At 32.1% G+C, this 23,622-nt stretch overlaps 1 protein-coding gene across 1 annotated transcript in view; it reads right to left on the bottom strand.

Moving 5' to 3' along the window:
* The window catches only part of LOC149793000 (thioredoxin domain-containing protein-like), a 39,041-nt gene that overhangs the window by 5,249 nt on the left and 10,170 nt on the right, over positions 1 to 23,622 (bottom strand). The window contains exons 3-8 of the mRNA XM_089966867.1: positions 23,340 to 23,447; positions 16,387 to 16,528; positions 12,737 to 12,799; positions 10,005 to 10,100; positions 6,912 to 7,037; positions 1,922 to 1,958 (exon numbers count right to left, since the gene is read on the bottom strand). Of these exons, the coding sequence (XP_089822993.1) occupies positions 1,922 to 1,958; positions 6,912 to 7,037; positions 10,005 to 10,100; positions 12,737 to 12,799; positions 16,387 to 16,528; positions 23,340 to 23,447 (572 nt within the window). The remainder of the gene's footprint in view (positions 1 to 1,921; positions 1,959 to 6,911; positions 7,038 to 10,004; positions 10,101 to 12,736; positions 12,800 to 16,386; positions 16,529 to 23,339; positions 23,448 to 23,622) is intronic.

Genomic DNA, 23,622 nt, shown 5'->3' with positions numbered 1-23,622 from the left:
ACAATACTAGAAAGTAATTGATGCAATAGTAGCATAAAGAAATGAGAAAACTGCATTAGCTTTTTTAGATTTTACAATCTGATTTTCATCATTTGGACTGTAACATCTTTCCCATGGACTCTTACATTCCTGTAGCAGAAATTTTTACTAGCACGCAAGTACTCTTTTAGTGAAATGTCTGAGTATCTAATTTACCTGTCCTGTTTACCTGTTTACCTTTTAGTAAAATGTCTGAGTATCTGATTTACCTGTCCTGTTTACCTTTTAGTGAAATGTCTGAGTATCTGATTTACCTGTCCATTCCAGATCTTGATCTGATTTAACTTGGGTTTATGTCACCCATTATATTCCCATATTTCACTCATTATATTTCCACATTTCACTCATTATATTCCCATGTTTCACTCATTATATTCCCATATTTCACTCATTATATTCCCATATTTCACTCATTATAATCCCATATTTCACTCATTATATTCCCATTTTTAGCTCATTATATTCGGGGCCCCGAGTGGCCAAGTGGTTTAAAGCGCTCTCCGTTACGGATCACTGCCATCTCACCTCTGTCTGCATGGGTTCAAGTCTAGGATTCAGCCAATGTGGGTATGTGAGAAAGCTTGCCAGTAGCTTCTCGTGGGTCGGTGGTTCTTCCTGGGTTCTTCCTCCACCATTAATACTAGCCGCCATGCATAGCCTATCGTGTGCTGAAAAATGGTGTTAAACCCCACAACAACAACAACAACAACACTCATTATATTCCCATATTTCACTCATTATATTCCCATATTTCACTTATCAAATGTTAAATATGTATTGCTGCAAGTTACCTCCTTTTGAAATTGCATTGCTTTCGCCATTAATTCAACCATGAATATGTTATACTATCTGCTGTCAGTAACTTTAAATTGAAACTCTGCAAACACCTGCATAAACCTTTAATATTAGAATTGCCAAATTTGTTGTTGTAACTGAATGAATTACCAAAATGAAACTTTTAATCACCATTAATGATTTTAGCAATAGCAAGCCAATACAGACACTGAAATAGACAAGTAGAAGTTCTTCATGACATGAATTTTGTTTAACAGACACAAAGAAAAATCGAAGACAGCTAAATTTATTTTTGCTCCTGATTTATAGATCACATAATGATGATAGAGCATGCCATAGAGGCAAAAAGGAGTCAAGAATTTGGGGACAAAAACCTGCCATCCTGTAATCAAGATGTGAGTTATTCGATTCATATGAACCAATCAATGCTCCAAACTTTTTTGTGAGGTATTACAATATGAAGTACTTATGAACCAATCAAATTTCCTGACTAGTTTGTGAGGTATTTCAACACAGAGTACAAATGAACCAATCAAAGCTCCTGACTAATTTGTGAGGTATTACAACATGGAGTACTTATGAACCAATGCAAGTTCCTGACTAATTTATGAGGTATTACAACATGGAGTACTTATGAACCAATCAAAGTTCCTGACTAATTTGTGAGGTATTACAACATGGAGTACTTATGAAATAATCTAAGCTCCTGACTAATTTGTGACGTATTACAACAAGAAGTACTTACGAACCAATCCAAGTTCCTGGCTAGTTTGTGAGATATTTCAACATGGAATACAAATGAACCAATCAAAGCTCCTGACTAATTTGTGCAGTATTACAACATGGAGTACTTATGAACCAATCAAAGTTCCCGGCTAATTTGTGTGGTATTACAACACAGAGTGAAAGCTAAGACTCTTATGTCATTTCATACACATCATATCAGAAAGATTCTCAAGATTTGTACCAATTATAACTAAATTTGTTCAACTGGTACAACTCATGCAAATAGTTTTGCAAAATGTCATGTCTAACAGGCAGTCATGGAACCTTTATATCTATTAGGAATTGGTTTTGTAGGTTTTACCTTCAAAGCCATGGCTATTGATTCTGTCAATCTGTCACTGCAATATAGAAGAATAATTTGTTAAAATATTAATGATCCAACAAATATTTTTTTCCTTTTTTTTAAAAGTTTACATAAAGTTAGAGCATAAATGGCTTTCTGAATATATGTAGAGATTATCAAAAAAGAGGAAATTATTTTGTGTAATTTTAAAGGGAAATAATAAAATAAATTGTCTTGTGTGTGATTTTAAAGTGAAATAATAAAAATAAAATTCTTGTGTCTGAAATAATCAAATTATCTTGTGTGTGATTTTAAAGGGAAATAATAAAATAAATTATCCTGTGTGTGATTTTAAAAGGAAATAATTACATTATCTTGTTTGTGATTTTAAAGGGAAATAACTAATGTCATTTGAAATATGTCTGCGATAATTGTAATGTAACTCCATTTCAATCTCATCAAATTTCTAAGGGCTGTTCCATCAAAACATATATAATACTGGTGGTGGGTGAGGAGAAGGGACTTTCAAATTTGGGAAGCCAACAACTAGTGCATTATAGGCTTCACAGACATTTGTTTGGATGGGCTCAGGTAAACAAATGAATCCACAAATTATATATATATATATATATATATATATATATATATATATATATATATATATATATATATATAATTACAGCAATGTGATCTAGATTGCCAGATCACATAAAATTGTCAGCATCAGAAAATCCGGATCATGAGATGCCAAGCATTGAGTCATTATCCGGATTTCTGATGCTGAAAACAAGACATGATCAGGAAATCAAAATCAAACTATTATGATGATATTTTTGCTATATATCTATCAATTTTCAGATAAAATTCCAATACATAACTGAAAAAAATTAAATTACTTAAGATTTAAACCTTTCTGATATGAACTTAATCTCAAATCATAAATAAAATATGCATATAACTATTAGTTTTATTAATGAAGCATGTGTAACAACTGTCACTCATTTTACTACTAACACAGTTAATAACATAAGTTCTTTGATGCACAGGGGCAACAGACCCATATAAGTGATTTACACCTGTTATGCAGTTATCAAATCTTGCATCACAGAAGGTATCAGCAGCTGAAAGATTATATCCAAGACCTGGCTGATAGTGTTTTAACTGCTTCTGGCAGGATGGGGACTTGGCATGGGAATAACAGCATTGATCTGACAGTTATTTACAGCAGGATTTAATATATTGTGGTAATGTGATAATACAAATTTGTTCAAAAGAATGCAACTTATTTCCACTGTTATGACTCTATGGTCGTAAACTAAGTAATAGAAAGAGAAAAACCAACAAGTTTAATAAAATTCAACAAATAATTTATTTCCCTAGAATATAAAGTGAAAATAATATAAAAGGAACAGACAGTATTCTGAATTAAATCCCAAATAATCCTAAATGTTCTATCACAAGTCCAAATTTATTGAGTGTTCCAAATGAAGTCCAGGTCTTAAATGTGCTGATGCACAAATAGCTTTAAATAAGCTGATGTATCAACAGTCTTGATATGACACATTGATATAATCCAGAATGTCTTTGAATGAATTCACAATAATCCCAAAAGTGTTTAGTCCAAAACATCAATGAGCACGTTGTAATTCCAATGAATAATTTAAATAAATGATTCCATTCAAACTACATGTAAACTACATCTGAACAGAACGGTAAACAATTCCACATTGTTATTAAAAGGAACAATGAATAATTTTACTAATCTCATCCTTATATACATCCCATATTGATCTTTGTCGCAATAATTTTTCTGAAAAAACGCATCATCTTAATGGAAACTTACCCCAATATGCAAACAAATTTATTTCCAGAACTTGCTAAGGTCATAATCAAGGCTAGGTCTTGAGTGTGTGTGTGTATGTGTGTGTGACTTCGATTTTTAAGAAAGCTTTAACAATTTTTCAATCATATCGCTATGATGTCTGCAGTGTGGCAGTTTATAATGATGTCTAGCACTGGGGCATCATGTTGTAGACATGTAGCATGATGTTCCACCCAGTCAAATTATCCTGACACCAGGCCGACCAGTCCTAACACTAACATCTTAATGCTGAGCGCCAAGAGAGGCGGCTGTTAGTACCATTTTTATAAGTCTTTGGCATGACTCGGCTAGGTCTTGAACTTTAACCCTAGTAACATCAATGTATAACTTACAACAAGAGAAAAAGATGGTAAGCACCAAAACTCTACAAAACTCTATCTTCAACATACATACATACACAAATACATACATATGTTGAATATCAAGTGAGGTATCACACATTTATTCATGCTTGCTCAGAAATAACCAGAAAACCTCAAACAAACATTTGTTCATTTGTTCCACCCTTGTTTGAGAGTATGTATCCCTACTTTCAGGAATTGAGGATAAAATTCTTGCTTATTCTTTGGTAGAAAATTGATAGGAATATCATAAATTGCTTTAACATATGTGTACACTGCACATTTAATGGCCTCAGATAAATGCATTTATTGATAATATTTAAAACGAAGAGTACTGTTAATGGCACATTATACATCTGCCCTGTGTTTAATAGACCTCTGTATAGGGCCTTAGTGTGGTATTCTATTATTTTTATGACTTCTGATTATCCCCTACCCAAATCAACAGGCATCTTGCCTACCCTGTGTGTAAGTTTGCTAAAAGTACATGGGTGACAAGTGAAATATTTTTGCAGAGACCATTCTTTATCTTTTAATCAGAGATTAACCTTAAACATTCCAAGCTCCAGAACTGATAAGCTTCTTCCTTACCCTAAATACAAGTCATCCGAAAAATTGCATAATATAGATGGTGGGGAAGTCAAGTTATTGTACAATTAGTGGCTTTGACCTTTGGCCTTTTTACCCTGAATCCACTAGGGTCCTATCCTCCAAGTAAAAACCAGCCACAAAATTTTGCTAACTGTAGTGTCAACTCCAACGGTTTTTCCAATTGGTCAAGTTTCTTGATTTGAATTAACAATGTACTGAGGTCCAGAAATATGCACATAGGAACTATTAAGTGAGAAGATTAAAAGGAAATATAATAAAATTAAAATTTAATAAAATGCAGCCTTTACAAAATCGTAATTTGGAATCGTAAATTTATTTTTTACACAAAAAAATCATACAATCAATCTACACACCGTCATCTTTATTACAAAATACAGGTAGAACAAACAGATCAAAAATATCTCTTTCCATTGACCACAGTAAAGCCTGCTGATATTTTAAAACATATTATGCGAATGAAAATTATGTTTTTATTTCACTGCTACCTCACTTCTCCCTCATACTCTCACTTCTTCAATGTTTCTGAACTAGTTTGAGACCTGATATCATAAGAAATCTTTTAGTGAAAACCTCATGTCAATATGACCATTCATTCACAAGTAGTGATAACAAGATTTTTAATATGGTTGCTTTAGTGGCCATACTGGTTGTTCAAGGGACACCATTTTGAGCCAAGATGAAACCATATGCTAAGTTTCAAGACTGTCCTATAAATAGTTTGGGACCTGTTGCAACAACTGCAAACATATGCCAGCATGTAGAGAAAACAGCTACCAACAGATGCCAGCATGTAGAGAAAACAGCTACCAACAGATGCCAGCATGTAGAGAAAACAGCTACCAACAGATGCCAGCATGTAGAGAAAACAACTACTAACAGATGCCAGATGTGCAAAACCAAGAAATAAAATATATGCCAGAGATGCAGCATCATTTCATAAACGCTTCTGATTTTCCACCAGTAGAGCTAACAAAATGATCAGAGTAATTAACTAGAAATGCAAATATGCACATCAATTAACTCAATGAAGATTGATAGGCATATGTACATACACAGCAACAATGGTAACACTATATTTTACTTCCATATTTACAAGCATGAAAATGACTAGGATAACTAAAGGTTCAAAGAATCAGAAAAGTGTTCAAGTTATTTAGAAGCTGGGAGACATACCGTTCATTATGTCAAATAATCCAGAGTAATTTCCCAAGACAGCACTGGATGCCCAGCAATCAAGTTTAGTGTTTTATTCAAGTACAGTGGATTTAATATAGTGGGTTTAATATTCAAAAGGCACCCTTTTTACAAGGCCACTTTCATAATGTGGGTAGAGTTGCTTTATAAGAGAGGGGTTACTGTAATCCAGTTTTCTCAAGCCCAAAGACCACAATATGCCAACATCAGAGCCATTAAAATCACATAATATATATTGCTGTATTATAAACATTAATAAGAGTGTAACTGTTTATATTTTGAGGTGTACCAATTTTCATAGGTTACTGATTTTAGATGGGCACCAGTTTTTGTGGAATGCAATTGCTCTAAACAGACCTGCTACCTTGAGCGGATTGGTAATCAGGATGCCAAAGGAAACAAATCAGGATTTGGAGAAAATAATAGGATCAGTGTTTGTGACCATATAATTAAATAACTTTACAAAGGAAATGACATTTCCATTGTCTTATGATATTTTCTTAACATGAAAAATATGTACTTCAGTTAATTCAATTAATACACTAAATATCAGCATAAAAGATGAAAATGGAAAAAATTATAGCTTTTCACAGTATGACTGCAGTTATTCCTCACAGAATTTCTTTATTACTTTTGCCCTCTTTGAAGGAAGCCCAGCCATCATGAATAACATGTGACTTTTCTGCATTTTTAAAAATCAGAAATTTGGGTAAAAAATCAGAAAATTGGAATTTCTTGATTTTTAATCATAAATTCAAGATAAGTGGCAGTTCTGTCTAAACCAAGAATTTAAAGACACCTGTCTTTTAAGTCCCTTTCATCTTTGAGACATATCCAAAATTTTAAAAGACAATGAAACTGTCATTTGTTGCAAAATCAAAAAAATAGGCACTCATAAAAAAAGGATTCACAGCATATAAACCTTTAAAATAAACAAGGCCCATGTAATGGAGTTTTCTTTCTTTGTGTCTAAACTTACAACCCTGTGGGTTCCACTGGTACTGGCTTGGCTTGTACATTTGTATACCATGATTCCACAAAAGATGTAATGGCCTTTGGTTCATATTTTTCTGGTTCATACTCATACATTTTCCCCTGACGGAATCTGAAATAAGTCATACACAGTAACACAAAGTATAGCTACGAATTTAACCATCTATTATTTGTGTTCTTACTACAATATAGAGAGAACACTTAAATCTTCTGGGTTTCATTCTCTCAATCACACTATTCCTAAATATCTCATTTTGTTTTATCTCATTTTGTTTCAAACATTCAATAGTCACAGTGACCTCTTTTGAAGTATAACAGAAAAACGCCCTTCTTCTTACGAAGAATACAGTTAACTATATAAAAAAGTTGTTATTAAAACATTATTAACAAAGGGATGCTGCATCTATTACAAAATGTGTCATACAACTGTCATAATTAAAATAACTTGAAATTGTTAACATCCACATGTCTAAATCGCTCATCCAACAACAGATCAGAAGCTTTAACAATACAATTACTTAATTACTTATCACTTCAAGAGATGGAGATTCATTACAGTTAAAATAAATAGCTAAATTGTTTCAAACAAATTATTTATTAAAGTTCTACTTATATTTTGATCTGATTTATGAATGGGGTACATGGTACCAGGGCATGTGCTTAAACTCCATTTTGATCTATGAGTGAGTACATAGTACCAAGGTGTGTGCTTACAAGATATACTCTAATCTGATCTATGAATGGGGTACATTTTGTTCTTATACTTTGATCTATGAGTCATTACACTGTACCAATGTATGTGCTTACACTCTAATCTGATCTATGAATGGGGTACATTGTACCAGGGTATGTGCTTTTACTTTGATCTATGAGCCAGTACATTGTACCAATGTATGTGTTTACACTCTAATCTGATCTATGAATGGGGTACATTGTACCAGGGTAGGTGCTTACACTCTAATCTGAAATGTCAATAAATACATGGTACCAATGTATGCACTTACACTCTAATCTGATCTATCATTGGGTACAATGTACAAGGATATATTCTTATACTCTGAATTGATCTATTATTGGGTACACTGAACCAGGGTAATGTCTTTTGTTTTATTCTGATCTATCACTGGATACATGGTACGAGGGCAATTTCTTGTACTATAATCCATTCTATTATTGGATATGTGGTATGAAGGTAATGTGTGTGTGATTTGGACTTGTATTGGAGTCTTAACAATTTTTCAGATATACTGCTGTGGTGTCTGCAGTGTTCAGTTTAATGTGATGTCTAGCACTGGGGCATCATGCCACAAACATGTAGCTCCATGTCCTACCCAGTCATATTATCAGGACACCAAGCCAACCAGTCCTAACTATAACCTCTTAATGCTGAGTGCCAAAGGAGGCAGAAGCTAGTACCGTCTTTGGTATGACTCAGCTGGGGTTCAAACCCGCAAACTCCCACAAAAACCACTTAGACCACAGCAGCAGTCCAAAGGTAATGTCTTATATTTTATTCTGATTGATCATTATGGACATTGTTCAAGGGTAATGTCTTGTACTATAATATGATCTATCATTGGGTACATGATACTGGGGTAATGTCTTGTACTATAATATGATTTATCATTGAGTACATGGTACAAGGGTAATGTCTTGTACTCTAATATGATCTATCATGTAGTACATGGTACAAGGGTAATATCTTGTACTCTAATTTGATCTATCACTGAGAACATGGTACAAGGGTAAAGTCTTGTACTCTAATTTGATATATCATTGAGTACATGATACAAGGGTAATGACTTGCACTCTAATTTGATATATCATGGAGTACATGGTACAAGGGTAATGTCTTGTACTCTAATCTGATCTATCACTGAGAACATGGTACAAGGGTAATGTCTTGTACTCTAATTTGATCTATCACTGAGAACATGGTACAAGGGTAATGTCTTGTACTCTAATTTGATATATCATTGAGTACATGATACAAGGGTAATGTCTGGTACTATAATCTGATCTATCATTGGGTACATGGCAATGTGGTAAAGTCTCATATTCCAATCTGATCTATCATGTAGTACATGGAACGAGGGTAATGTCTTGTACTCTAATCTGATCTATCACTGAGAACATGGTACAAGGGTAATGTCTTGTACTCTAATTTGATCTATCACTGAGAACATGGTACAAGGGTAATGTCTTGTACTCTAATTTGATATATCATTGAGTACATGATACAAGGGTAATGTCTGGTACTATAATCTGATCTATCATTGGGTACATGGCAATGTGGTAAAGTCTCATATTCCAATCTGATCTATCATGTAGTACATGGAACGAGGGTAATGTCTTGTACTCTAATTTGATCTATCACTGAGTACATGGTACAAGGGTAATGTCTTGAACTATAATATGATCTATCATTGAGTACATGATACAAGGGTAATGTCTGGTACTATAATATAATCTATCATTGGGTACATGGTGTTAAGTCTCATTGGGAAGAATGAATATTAAAAGATAAATGGAAAAAAGCTACAATTACCCTAACAGCAATACTATGACTATCACAAAACATAATCCACATAAATCATTTCAGTCAAATTCTGTAAGTACTGTAGCAATGAATTCCCTCTTGTCTTGTTCACACTGTAGCAAAACAGTGACCCATGAGTGGAATATACTTGCATATATATCCGAATAATTTATTGTTTACAAAAGAGACACAAAATGACTATTTATGCTGTTAAATTTAGTCAATTATCAGTACTAAATAAACCAATTCATCTTGATAGGACTACAATTATCATAGGAAAGGGAAGTAAGCAAGTAAAATATTTAACTTTGATGCTAACTAACCAATCCATGGCAATTCTAAATTCCCATTTAAGCCTATTATTGGTCAGCAGATGGTCAAATAATGGTCATAACATGAAAGTAGACACAAAATTACATAGTGCATATCAGAGTGTAAATTTACCTTAAAGAATTCAATGATGCGGGTTCAAAATCCAAATTTAATGAGTTTGTAAAAACAAATCTTTCTTTCCAGTGTATAATTTAACATTATACTTACAGAATCGCAGTTGGACACTTTTCAATTTTAAATCTTTCAAGTAGCTTTTTATTAGTCTCTATGTCAACCATTGCAAAATTCATGCGCTGTTTTACCCTGCAATAAAAATAAAAGAGAGATTACTTTTGTTAATTCTTTAGCAAGAATGCATACAATATGATCATGTTCATACAAAAGGAGAAAAAGACAAATGTAAACTTTACAAGAGTCATCTAGAATTGACATTCTTCCCACATCACAACTTCCAATGAAAGTACATTATGGTTCAGCACCCTCAATTTGTATACTATTTATGCTAGTACCATATTATCCTGTACTCAATTTGTGGACTATTTATGCCAGTACCCTATTGTCCCTGTATTCAGTTTGTATACTATTTACGAAAGTACCCTATTGTCCTGTACTCAGTTTGTATACTATTTATGCCAATACTCTATTGTCCTGTACTCAGTCTGTATACTATTTATGCTAGTACCCTATTGTCCTGTACTCAGTTTGTATACTATGTATGCCAGTACCCTATTGCCCTGAACTCAATTTTTGTAAACTATTTTTAAACTAGTACCCTATGATCATTATCATCCACTACTCCCAGTTTTATATACAGTTTATGTTCATGCCTAATTGTCCAGTACTCCATTTTATATGCTGTTTATGCATGCTAGTACCCTATGTTAAATGAGACTAGACCCATAAATGTAATTGTAAACAACAATGTTCATGCTATATTGCATTAAAATATGTTGAATGGTTCTTGAGTCAATGCAATTATATGTAGTTAATTTCTTGAAGGCCATAGCTCTATCCAACAAGAGTACTTTGAAGGGACCAACAGTCAACTTTCTAAAAAGATTTTCTGGAATTTCAAGATCTGACAATTTCTTCTTTTCAGTTGCCTAAGTGATGAAACCATCTCTGGCATTATTGAGAATTTTTTAAAATAAAATTAGTCACTGTGGAAGCCATACTGTAAGTAAGGCTAGCACTATTTACATTTATGACAAACAAGACTCCATTAGAAGACGTTTGGTGAAAATCTCATGTTGGACCACCCATTCAAAAATCAGAAACTAGGTTTCCAATATGCTCTTTGAGGACCAACTAGATATAATTTGTTTTCTGTTGAATACCCATGTCAAGATGACTTCCATATTAGGAGGAGTATAACAAGATTTTCAAGATGGCTGCCACTGTAGCCATTGTAAGTTTGGCAGCATTTTCATTTAGTACATCATGGATAGATAGATCAACAAATGGATGAAGAGTACCACATCATCCCAAAAGTGTTTGTTTAAACATCCAGTGTGCTGATGACAAAGTAAATTTCGATGGTACATTATTTAAAAATCTAGTTGTTGTTGTTGTAGGGTTTAATGCCATTTTTCAGCACAAGATAGGCTATACATGGCGGCCAGTATAACTGGTGGAGGAAGAACCCTGGAAAACCCAGGGAAGAACCACCGACCCACATGAAAGCTACTGGCAGGCTTTCACATGTACCCACGTGATAACAAAGTAAATTTAATGGAACATTATTTAAAAATCCAGTGTGCTGATGACAAAGTAAATTTGATGGTATATTATTTAAAAATCCAGTGTGCTGATGACAAAGTAAATTTGATGGAATATTATTTAAAAATCCAATGTGCTGATGACAAGGTAAATTTGATGGTACATTATTTAAAAATGCAGTGTGCTGATGACAAAGTAAATTTGATGGGATACTATTTAAAAATGCAGTGTGCTGATGACAAAGTAAATTTGATGGTACATTATTTAAAAATCCAATGTGCTGATGACAAGGTAAATTTGATGGTACATTATTTAAAAATGCAGTGTGCTGATGACAAAGTAAATTTGATGGGATATTATTTAAAAATGCAGTGTGCTGATGACAAAGTAAATCTGATGGTATATTATCTAAAAATGCAGTGTGCTGATGACAAAGTAAATTTGATGGTATATTATCTAAAAATCCAGTGTGCTGATGACAAAGTAAATTTGAAGGAATATTATTTATAAATCCAGTGTGCTGATGACAAAGTAAATTTGATGGTACATTATTTAAAAATCCAGTGTGCTGATGACAAAGTAAATTGGATGGTATATTATTTAAAAATGCAAAGTACACAATAGCTCAGTTAGTCGAGTGTCAGACTCATAATCCATGAATTGCAGGTTGAATAATCCTTCAGGCTGATATGGGTCAGCTGTGACAATGTGTCGCTGGGTAAGGTTGGCTCCATTTTCTCAGCATAATATAACCAATAACGAATTAAAAGTGCCATTAAAATCAACAAAATCTTTTCAAAATCATAGGAATGCATTCTGCATACACTATGGCTGTCAAGGCAACAGCTAACATGTAAATTGTGACAGTTTGGATGTACATTGCTAGTGAATTGTCAAATTTTGTTTGAGACCCATAGTTCCCACCCTAAAAACCATGCAGATATGATGTTATATTCTAAAACTAGTCACATGTCTAATATGGCTTTCCTTCCAACCAGTATTAAGTTTTCATTTTAAAAATATTGAATACGTTCCATGAACTGGAGGCTTAATAAATTGGATCTTTTAACTCTTCCCTACATCCCTGCGGGCACAAAAGAACAAAGCATCTCTTGTACTTTGTGATTACATGGCATGCATATTATTTTTCTCAAATGCATGAGGAAAAACATGACAGAAATGTACAAGCTAATGATCTATAAAAAGAAATGTAATTTTACCTAATAGCAACACTCTCAAAAGCTGGAAATACTTGCTGGCATTTTGGACAGGAGGGTTTGTAACTGGAAATGAAAGGTAAAATGATGAAATTTATGTACAATCAAATTTGCCATAAAAAGGTTACTCGCATTTAATTAATCACCTTTAATAGTCATACAGGTGTTCAAAGTTCGTTTAACCAAATTAATGAAAAAAATAAACCTTTATTAAGCAAAAACCTGTCTTCAGGTATCGAAAGATGTTGTTGAATATAATAGGTCCATATATGAAAAATTAAAGAAAGAAAGATAGATAGATAGACAGACAGACAGACAGAGACATTGTCAATTGTCAATTTCAACACTCAAAAACTGTACAAAGCACAAAATGACACCCTAAATGCATTGGAACCAGCTCAAGAATGTAAAGATTTAAAGGTCAATGTCCACATATAATGTACAAAAGTGTGATATTATCATAGTCATAGAAATGCATTTGTTATGTATGTACACCATAAAAATGTTAAATTTGACTTAAAAATTCACTTTTTTAAATGAAAAAGTTATTCAGCAATCTCCGTAAACAATTGGTAGTTTCTGCATGCCAAAAACGGATATGACATACATTTATCCTTCTATTCAATCTAGCCGTTCAAGTGTTTAATTTCCCCATGAAAATGTGTGATATAGTGTACAATCATACTTTTGTACAGCAAATATGGTGCACTGTGTTGCATATGAATGTAGTGATATAGTGTACAATCATACTTTTGTACAGCAAATATGGTGCACTGTGTTGCATATGAATGTAGTGATATAGTGTACAATCATACTTTTGTACAGCAAATATGGTGCACTGTGTTGCATATGAATGTAGTGATATAGTGTACAATCATACTTTTGTACAGCAAATATGGTGCACTGTGTTGCATATGAATGTAAATTAAATGAGAGTGATGACAGGACAAACGGTTCTTTCTTTTTCTGAAAGACCTTGTTTACTGGAAAAAGTTGATTGAAGCTGTTGGCTTGAATAGGGTGAGGGATGGGAAAGTTGTACTATTTATGCCAACAGCAACATCACACTTGTACATGTCATTTTGAGGACAATTGCTTTTTACACCCTACTTTGGTGATGATATCCATTGGTGTACAAAAGAAAATGAATTTGCTAAAGACAGCAGTGCATACAATTTTCCTAAAGACTGTCAAATATAAGAAGAAAAAAATCCCTTGCATCACCTGAGAAGCTTGGACCTCCTAAATCCTGTAGAAAGCTATATGGTGCATATCAGAAGAGGGATAGAAAGAGAGATATGGTGCAAATGAGAAGAGGGATAGAAAGAGAGTAAGTAAAATATATCAAATAAAGGATTACAGTACAGTAATGTTACTGCAGATGTAAAATATTAATGTTTAAAATAATCATAATACTTTTTGAACATGCATAGTGTAAGCTTTGATCAAACTCTTTACTTAGCATTATTATAACCAATATGAACTCAAAAAAGATTAAAAAAAGAAATATATAGTATTACTCTGGGACGTTTATCATTTATAGGTGTACAAGTCTGTAGATTCAGTCAGATATATATATATATATATATATATATTGATATATATCTATGTATACCGTATTTACCATATATACTGGAACACGATAAAATAAAAAAAAATTCCTGTCCCAGAACTTATGGTAAAACCTTTTTCCTCAATGATATCTGTCCAAAGACTTTAAACACAAAATAGTTTTGTGTTGAATTTGTGCCCCCCCCCCCATGGTGTAATAAAATAGATAAACTACAACCGTATTTGAAGAAAAAAAATGAAAGAAACTAGCCTTGCATTGTTATCATTTATTCCTTCTTTTTTTTTTCATCATTCAAAATTTATGAAAGAAAAAAATATATCTATGAACTCTATATATGTAGTGGATGCTGGCTGGCATGTGCATCCTTACTGTAGTATGTATCACTTCTGCCAGATAACACATGACACACTGTTCAATGATGTGAGTTACAGAGAAATGAATCGTGTTTCATTGCGCTCGAAGGTTTGTATATGTTATAAGACTGAAAGCTGGATCCAACAAAATCGCAAATGAGATGGAAATATCAACCGACTGCTTGAAGGCACCTGCCATTCATGCATGATGCAGTGTAAGGTGTAAAATGACCAAGATTGTTTTATATCCAGGTTAACTATATGACAGTATCTTCCAAATAAAAATCATTATTTGAAAATACATTCACTGTGAATGCAAATGACAATCTTTTTGCTTGCATGGGTTACAAAAAGCACTTTTAAAGCAAGTTATTGCTGTGTATACTATTTACTCAGCAGACACCAATGCCATTTGTATCAATCATCATTACAGATGGCAAACAAATAGAAGCCCAGTTGGTGAATAATCACAACTGGCAGCAAGCAAAAAACTCATTGCTTATACTTACCACATGATATCAAATACAAAGGTTATTTTAGTACAAAGCAAGCCAACCCTGCAAGCTGACTTTGGATTCTTTTAAGTGTGTCAATTTTATTTTAATGAAGTCGGCTGGTTCCTTTGGATTTTTTCAAGTGTGCTGATTTTAAATTTTCTTTACAGAGTTGGCCGACATACAGAACCCAGCACTGGCTCCTTTTTACGATATTAATGGGAATTTAGAAATTAAATCAAAACAATGGATCAGTTTTGAAAGCAACACAAGTGTGTCATGCACGCACATCAATATAAGGCTGAACAGTAAATTCGTTTTCAATAGTTTCATCTAAATGTTCCCTATCCATAGTTTATAGTGCTTTATTTTACAGCAACACGAAGCATGTACTTCGTCTTGTGGGATAAATGTATGTCATTTCTTGTTGGCGTCCTCTATAGATGGGAAGTCTTATCTAAAGGGAAATAACAGCATTGTGTACCTCTATTTTGAGTAATTAAATTATTTTTCTTTACACTTGATATTTTTTAAAATTCTTTTTGTGTGAATGTAACTACTTTTAATCATGTAATGCAAACTATTGCCAAAAGGAAAATGTTAGAGTATGGCCTGTGACCTTTTAATTGTACTGTAGTCCATTATTCCTATAAGAACGTTCAAACGAAGGAATTTATTTCCTAATGAAAGTAGGACCAAAGTGATGATTCTTAGGACTTCAATTACTTTTTATACAATATTGTTATTCATTCTGTGCCACCTGTACAAGTTCTCAATGGTTCAGATGTTGGCCTAGTGTAGTATTTTGTACTAAAGGAAACTAGAGAAAACCACGCACCCTGAATGAGAAACAACAATGAGTACATACTGAAACCAGGAATTGAACTCAGAACCATCAAGAAGTAAAGCATGCTTGCTATCAATACACTATCAAAGCCACATTATATAAATATTATAGGTTTTATAAATGTGTTTCTTATAAACAAGCGTTTTTTTATATTGGGGTTAAAAAGATCTGCAGTTATAAAATTTGGGACATATCAGTATTTTCCTTTATTAGCAGGATGGCATTGAATTGGTGAGTCTGATATAAGCGGTTTCACTGTATCTGAGTCACATCTAAAGCTATGCAGGAAGAATATGAATTTTACAATTCATTTAAGGTCTTGGATATAAGAAAGGCAGAAAAACATCACCTAACTGTAAATTACAGTTGCAATATGTTTTACCTACAAGAGAACAAACCAGTCCCCTGTTGTAGCCCCTGTTGCAGCCTGTGTCAGATGCTCAAATGTGTCATCTGTGAGGATCTGTACTGCTTCTTGCTCTGCCAGTTCCAACCATGCAGACACCTCTGATGACACAATCTTCTCACCTGACAAACAGTATGCAGAATGTGTAACACGAATCTAAACGACAGAAACTTCTGCTCATGATGGAACTTCCATCATACAGTCAATGAATCTAAGTCATTCAAGCTACTCTGACTACTTTGTTTGGTATACAAGTGTTCTGTGGAATGTGGAAATCTCTCCTATCACAATACTGCAATGTAACCCACTTAGTTTGACCTTGGCATAAAGTTGTAACATACAGTCTTAGTGTTGAATAAAACTGTAACATACAGTCTTAGTGATGAATAAAATAGTGCAGTCTTAATATTTAATCAAACTGTAACATACACTCTTAATATTGAATAAAACTGTAACACAGTCTAAATGTTAAATAAAAAGCTACAACTTAAGTCTTAATGTTCAATAAAACTGACATACAGTCTTAATGTTGCAGGATATGCTGATGCTGCAGTCACTGCTAAGAAGTGTATGTACCCATGTTTCACCAAAGTCACACAGCACTAATGCACCTTGTTAGAGTTGTCGGGGGGGCGGGGGGGAGAGGGGTGTGCTTTTTATATACCTTAGTCATCCTATAATGATCAAGATATGGGGATTAAGTTAAATTTAGGGGGTCAATGGCAGCTTAGAGTGAAAGAATCTTCCCTAGTCTCAGTCAAAATGTAATACTACACAGACAAGACATAATCAGAGCAGGAATGGGAAGAAAACCAAACAAAACATAAAGTACTGACATTACAAACATAATTTTACTGCAACTTAATGAAATGGGATCCATGCTAACACCTGCCATTTAACAAGAAATATGTTGTAATGAAGGACTTTATTGTGAGGGATCGACTTATTATTTAAATTTCTGATTAAAAAAAACAAAAAAACAAGCTAAAACCAATTTCTTTAAAAATAGTCTCAATATAATTTTTAATTCCAGCACATCATGACTTCACTGATATGATGGTGTAAAGACTTTCACATGGGAGCCATTAAAATATATGCACCTAATATCACAAAATCTGCAAGAGGGTGCTAAAAAGAAAAAATTTCTCACATAAATGTAAATGCATCAATTTCTTAGAAGATAGTCTGGTAAGGCTAAAATGTCTGGCAAAGTCAGAAGAATATTGTGGTTATCAATAAATATATGAGTGGTAAAATCAGTTGAATATTGTTACTATCATGGGGTAAATCAATCAATATCATTCTGACCATTCTTCAATAATTTATAGGGTAAAATAATATCACTCAAATGCTTCTTCAATAACTTACAGGATAAATTAATATCACTCAAATGCTTCTTCAATAACTTATAGGGTAAATTAATATCACTCAAACGCTTCTTCAGTAACTTATAGGGTAAATTAATATGACTCAAATTTACCCTATAAACTACTGAAGAAGCATTTGAGTGATATTAATTTACCCTATGAATTACTGAAGAAGCATTTGAGAGATATTCTTCAATAATTTATTGAGTAAATTAATATGACTCAAATGCTTCTTCAGTAATTTATAGGGTAAATTAATACGACTCAAATGCTTCTTCAATAACTTATAGGGTAAATTAATATGACTCAAATGATTCTTCAATAACTTACAGGGTAAATTAATATGACTCAAATGATTCTTCAGTAACTTACAGGGTAAATTAATATGACTCAAATGCTTCTTCAATAACTTATAGGGTAAATTAATATGACTCAAATGATTCTTCAATAACTTATAGGGTAAATTAATATCACTCAAATGCTTCTTCAGTAACTTACAGGGTAAATTAATATGACTCAAATGCTTCTTCAGTAACTTACAGGGTAAATTAATATGACTCAAATGCTTCTTCAATAACTTATAGGGTAAATTAATATCACTCAAATGCTTCTTCAGTAACTTACAGGGTAAATTAATATGACTCAAACGATTCTTCAATAACTTATAGGGTAAATTAATATGACTCAAATGATTCTTCAATAACTTATAGGGTAAATTAATATCACTCAAATGCTTCTTCAGTAACTTACAGGGTAAATTAATATGACTCAAATGATTCTTCAATAACTTATAGGGTAAATTAATATGACTCAAATGATTCTTCAATAACTTATAGGGTAAATTAATATCACTCAAATGCTTCTTCAATAACTTATAGGGTAAATTAATATGACTCAAATGATTCTTCAATAACTTATAGGGTAAATTAATATCACTCAAATGCTTCTTCAGTAACTTACAGGGTAAATTAATATGACTCAAATGATTCTTCAATAACTTATAGGGTAAATTAATATCACTCAAATGCTTCTTCAGTAACTTACAGGGTAAATTAATATGACTCAAATGCTTCTTCAGTAACTTACAGGGTAAATTAATATGACTCAAATGCTTCTTCAATAACTTATAGGGTAAATTAATATGACTCAAATGATTCTTCAATAACTTATAGGGTAAATTAATATCACTCAAATGCTTCTTCAGTAACTTACAGGGTAAATTAATATGACTCAAATGCTTCTTCAGTAACTTACAGGGTAAATTAATATGACTCAAATGATTCTTCAATAACTTATAGGGTAAATTAATATCACTCAAATGCTTCTTCAGTAACTTACAGGATAAATTAATATGACTCAAATGATTCTTCAATAACTTATAGGGTAAATTAATATCACTCAAATGCTTCTTCAGTAACTTACAGGGTAAATTAATATGACTAAAATGCTTCTTCAATAACTTATAGGGTAAATTAATATGACTCAAATGATTCTTCAGTAACTTACAGGGTAAATTAATATGACTCAAACGATTCTTCAATAACTTATAGGGTAAATTAATATGACTCAAATGCTTCTTCAGTAACTTACAGGGTAAATTAATATGACTCAAATGATTCTTCAATAACTTATAGGGTAAATTAATATCACTCAAATGCTTCTTCAGTAACTTACAGGATAAATTAATATGACTAAAATGCTTCTTCAATAACTTATAGGGTAAATTAATATGACTCAAATGATTCTTCAATAACTTATAGGGTAAATTAATATGACTCAAATGCTTCTTCAATAACTTATAGGGTAAATTAATATGACTCAAATGATTCTTCAATAACTTATAGGGTAAATTAATATCACTCAAATGCTTCTTCAGTAACTTACAGGGTAAATTAATATGACTCAAATGATTCTTCAATAACTTATAGGGTAAATTAATATCACTCAAATGCTTCTTCAGTAACTTACAGGGTAAATTAATATGACTCAAATGATTCTTCAATAACTTATAGGGTAAATTAATATGACTCAAATGATTCTTCAGTAACTTACAGGGTAAATTAATATGACTCAAATGATTCTTCAATAACTTATAGGGTAAATTAATATGACTCAAATGATTCTTCAATAACTTATAGGGTAAATTAATATGACTCAAATGCTTCTTCAGTAACTTACAGGGTAAATTAATATGACTCAAATGATTCTTCAATAACTTATAGGGTAAATTAATATCACTCAAATGCTTCTTCAGTAACTTACAGGGTAAATTAATATGACTCAAATGCTTCTTCAGTAACTTACAGGGTAAATTAATATGACTCAAATGCTTCTTCAATAACTTATAGGGTAAATTAATATCACTCAAATGCTTCTTCAGTAACTTACAGGGTAAATTAATATGACTCAAACGATTCTTCAATAACTTATAGGGTAAATTAATATGACTCAAATGATTCTTCAATAACTTATAGGGTAAATTAATATCACTCAAATGCTTCTTCAGTAACTTACAGGGTAAATTAATATGACTCAAATGATTCTTCAATAACTTATAGGGTAAATTAATATGACTCAAATGATTCTTCAATAACTTATAGGGTAAATTAATATCACTCAAATGCTTCTTCAATAACTTATAGGGTAAATTAATATGACTCAAATGATTCTTCAATAACTTATAGGGTAAATTAATATCACTCAAATGCTTCTTCAGTAACTTACAGGGTAAATTAATATGACTCAAATGATTCTTCAATAACTTATAGGGTAAATTAATATCACTCAAATGCTTCTTCAGTAACTTACAGGGTAAATTAATATGACTCAAATGCTTCTTCAGTAACTTACAGGGTAAATTAATATGACTCAAATGCTTCTTCAATAACTTATAGGGTAAATTAATATGACTCAAATGATTCTTCAATAACTTATAGGGTAAATTAATATCACTCAAATGCTTCTTCAGTAACTTACAGGGTAAATTAATATGACTCAAATGCTTCTTCAGTAACTTACAGGGTAAATTAATATGACTCAAATGATTCTTCAATAACTTATAGGGTAAATTAATATCACTCAAATGCTTCTTCAGTAACTTACAGGATAAATTAATATGACTCAAATGATTCTTCAATAACTTATAGGGTAAATTAATATCACTCAAATGCTTCTTCAGTAACTTACAGGGTAAATTAATATGACTAAAATGCTTCTTCAATAACTTATAGGGTAAATTAATATGACTCAAATGATTCTTCAGTAACTTACAGGGTAAATTAATATGACTCAAACGATTCTTCAATAACTTATAGGGTAAATTAATATGACTCAAATGCTTCTTCAGTAACTTACAGGGTAAATTAATATGACTCAAATGATTCTTCAATAACTTATAGGGTAAATTAATATCACTCAAATGCTTCTTCAGTAACTTACAGGATAAATTAATATGACTAAAATGCTTCTTCAATAACTTATAGGGTAAATTAATATGACTCAAATGATTCTTCAATAACTTATAGGGTAAATTAATATGACTCAAATGCTTCTTCAATAACTTATAGGGTAAATTAATATGACTCAAATGATTCTTCAATAACTTATAGGGTAAATTAATATGACTCAAATGCTTCTTCAGTAACTTACAGGGTAAATTAATATGACTCAAATGATTCTTCAATAACTTATAGGGTAAATTAATATCACTCAAATGCTTCTTCAGTAACTTACAGGGTAAATTAATATGACTCAAATGATTCTTCAATAACTTATAGGGTAAATTAATATGACTCAAATGATTCTTCAGTAACTTACAGGGTAAATTAATATGACTCAAATGATTCTTCAATAACTTATAGGGTAAATTAATATGACTCAAATGATTCTTCAATAACTTATAGGGTAAATTAATATGACTCAAATGCTTCTTCAGTAACTTACAGGGTAAATTAATATGACTCAAATGATTCTTCAATAACTTATAGGGTAAATTAATATCACTCAAATGCTTCTTCAGTAACTTACAGGGTAAATTAATATGACTCAAATGATTCTTCATTAACTTACAGGGTAAATTAATATGACTCAAACGATTCTTCAATAACTTATAGGGTAAATTAATATGACTCAAATGCTTCTTCAGTAACTTACAGGGTAAATTAATATGACTCAAATGATTCTTCATTAACTTACAGGGTAAATTAATATGACTCAAATGATTCTTCAATAACTTATAGGGTAAATTAATATGACTCAAATGCTTCTTCAGTAACTTACAGGGTAAATTAATATGACTAAAATGCTTCTTCAATAACTTATAGGGTAAATTAATATCACTCAAATGCTTCTTCAGTAATTCACAACTATCTGCTGTTCCCCAAATCTAAAGTTTAAATAATGTGTTGATAATGAGTTGGTGATGAGTTGGTAATGAGTTGGTGTTATTTCATTCCCTTTTTTTATCTGATGCATGATATTATAGACTTTTATATTTTTTAAAATGATTCTTTTCATTTAATGTATTATCTGAGATTTTGTTTTTACAGTTGATCAATAGGTTTGTTTGATATAACTAAATAACCTGTAGATCACAATAAACTATTTCTGTGACTATTTCAACAATAGGTAGCATGGAATTAAACAAGCAAGGTCAGCGGTGATCTACTCACATTTTATTTCTCCCATCAAGTCAACATTCTGCATAAAACAACATATACAAGGCAGTACAGGTATATGGAATAAGTTGTTATTTGTTTGTTAGTACTACTCAAAATAGAGTTTTATGTAACTATAATATATAGGAGACTCTGAGCTCAACAGTAGTTCCCAGCTTAAACATGTTAGGTTCATGGGCCCTAAGGAAGTGTTATCTTGTGAGTCAGAACCTAGATATGGTGCTTCAGAGACCTGGTGAAACCAGGTCAATGAAAAAGCCTTACTATGAATCTGATAAGGTTATGCAAAGATGCTGTGAAAATGCCATTTACTGATCAATTAAAGATTGACTACTTCTGCAAAAATAGCAAAACCTGCAAAAAGAAAAAAAAAGATAAGAGTGGCACAATTTTTCTTTTACTGACAAGAGATTATCACTTGGTGGAAACTCTGGACACTGTAATAGGTACATGATATTTTAGGTATGTTAAATAAATGTACATCGTTATTCAAGACTTAGTTACCATTGACATTTTCCATTGATTCCTTCAATAAAAACCTGCAAATGATTTTTTAAAAACTTTTCATTTATCAGTTCATTCTGAGAAAATTTCTCCCTTTTTTATTTCTTTTTTTCAATCCATTAGGATTTTGTAAAAACCTTGTTAAAAGGAAACAAATGAACAGAATTTGAAAGAAATAGGAGAAACATTGCAATTTTCATTTTTTTAAAATAATGAACTGTTTCTTTGATATGCCCTTTTATTTATTAGACATGTGTTTTTCATCTCAAGAAAAACTGTGAAAAATTGTGACAGCTTCAATTTACACCACTGATGAGAGTGACACACATTTCTTTTCTCTTTTAAGGAAGTTTTTTCTTTACAGCATGTATCTGTATGCTGCTTACCATCATAGAGGACAGGGGTCCCTTCTCGAAAGAAAACCAGCTGGGGAAACTTGGACACTCCATAGCTACTGGCTAGTTCAGCATCATGTGAGCTCCTCTTCACAATAGCTGAAATGGAAACAAATCACAGGGTCAGTGGTAGAAAAATTCATTGTCCTGCAGTCCAGGACAGGTTGCAAATGTTTTGCTGTGCATGTGGAATTATCTGTCATGTGCCAAGGACATGAAAAAGAACATGCACAATACCCTTCCACAGTGTTTGTTGTTGTTATAGGGTTTAACG

The sequence above is a fragment of the Sinohyriopsis cumingii genome, chromosome 8 (assembly GCF_028554795.1).
Source record: "Sinohyriopsis cumingii isolate HCF-2022 chromosome 8, ASM2855479v2, whole genome shotgun sequence".
Taxonomy (NCBI): domain Eukaryota; kingdom Metazoa; phylum Mollusca; class Bivalvia; order Unionida; family Unionidae; genus Sinohyriopsis; species Sinohyriopsis cumingii.
The sequence above is the reverse complement of the archived record's forward strand: the minus strand, read 5'-3'. Positions and strand labels throughout refer to the sequence as shown.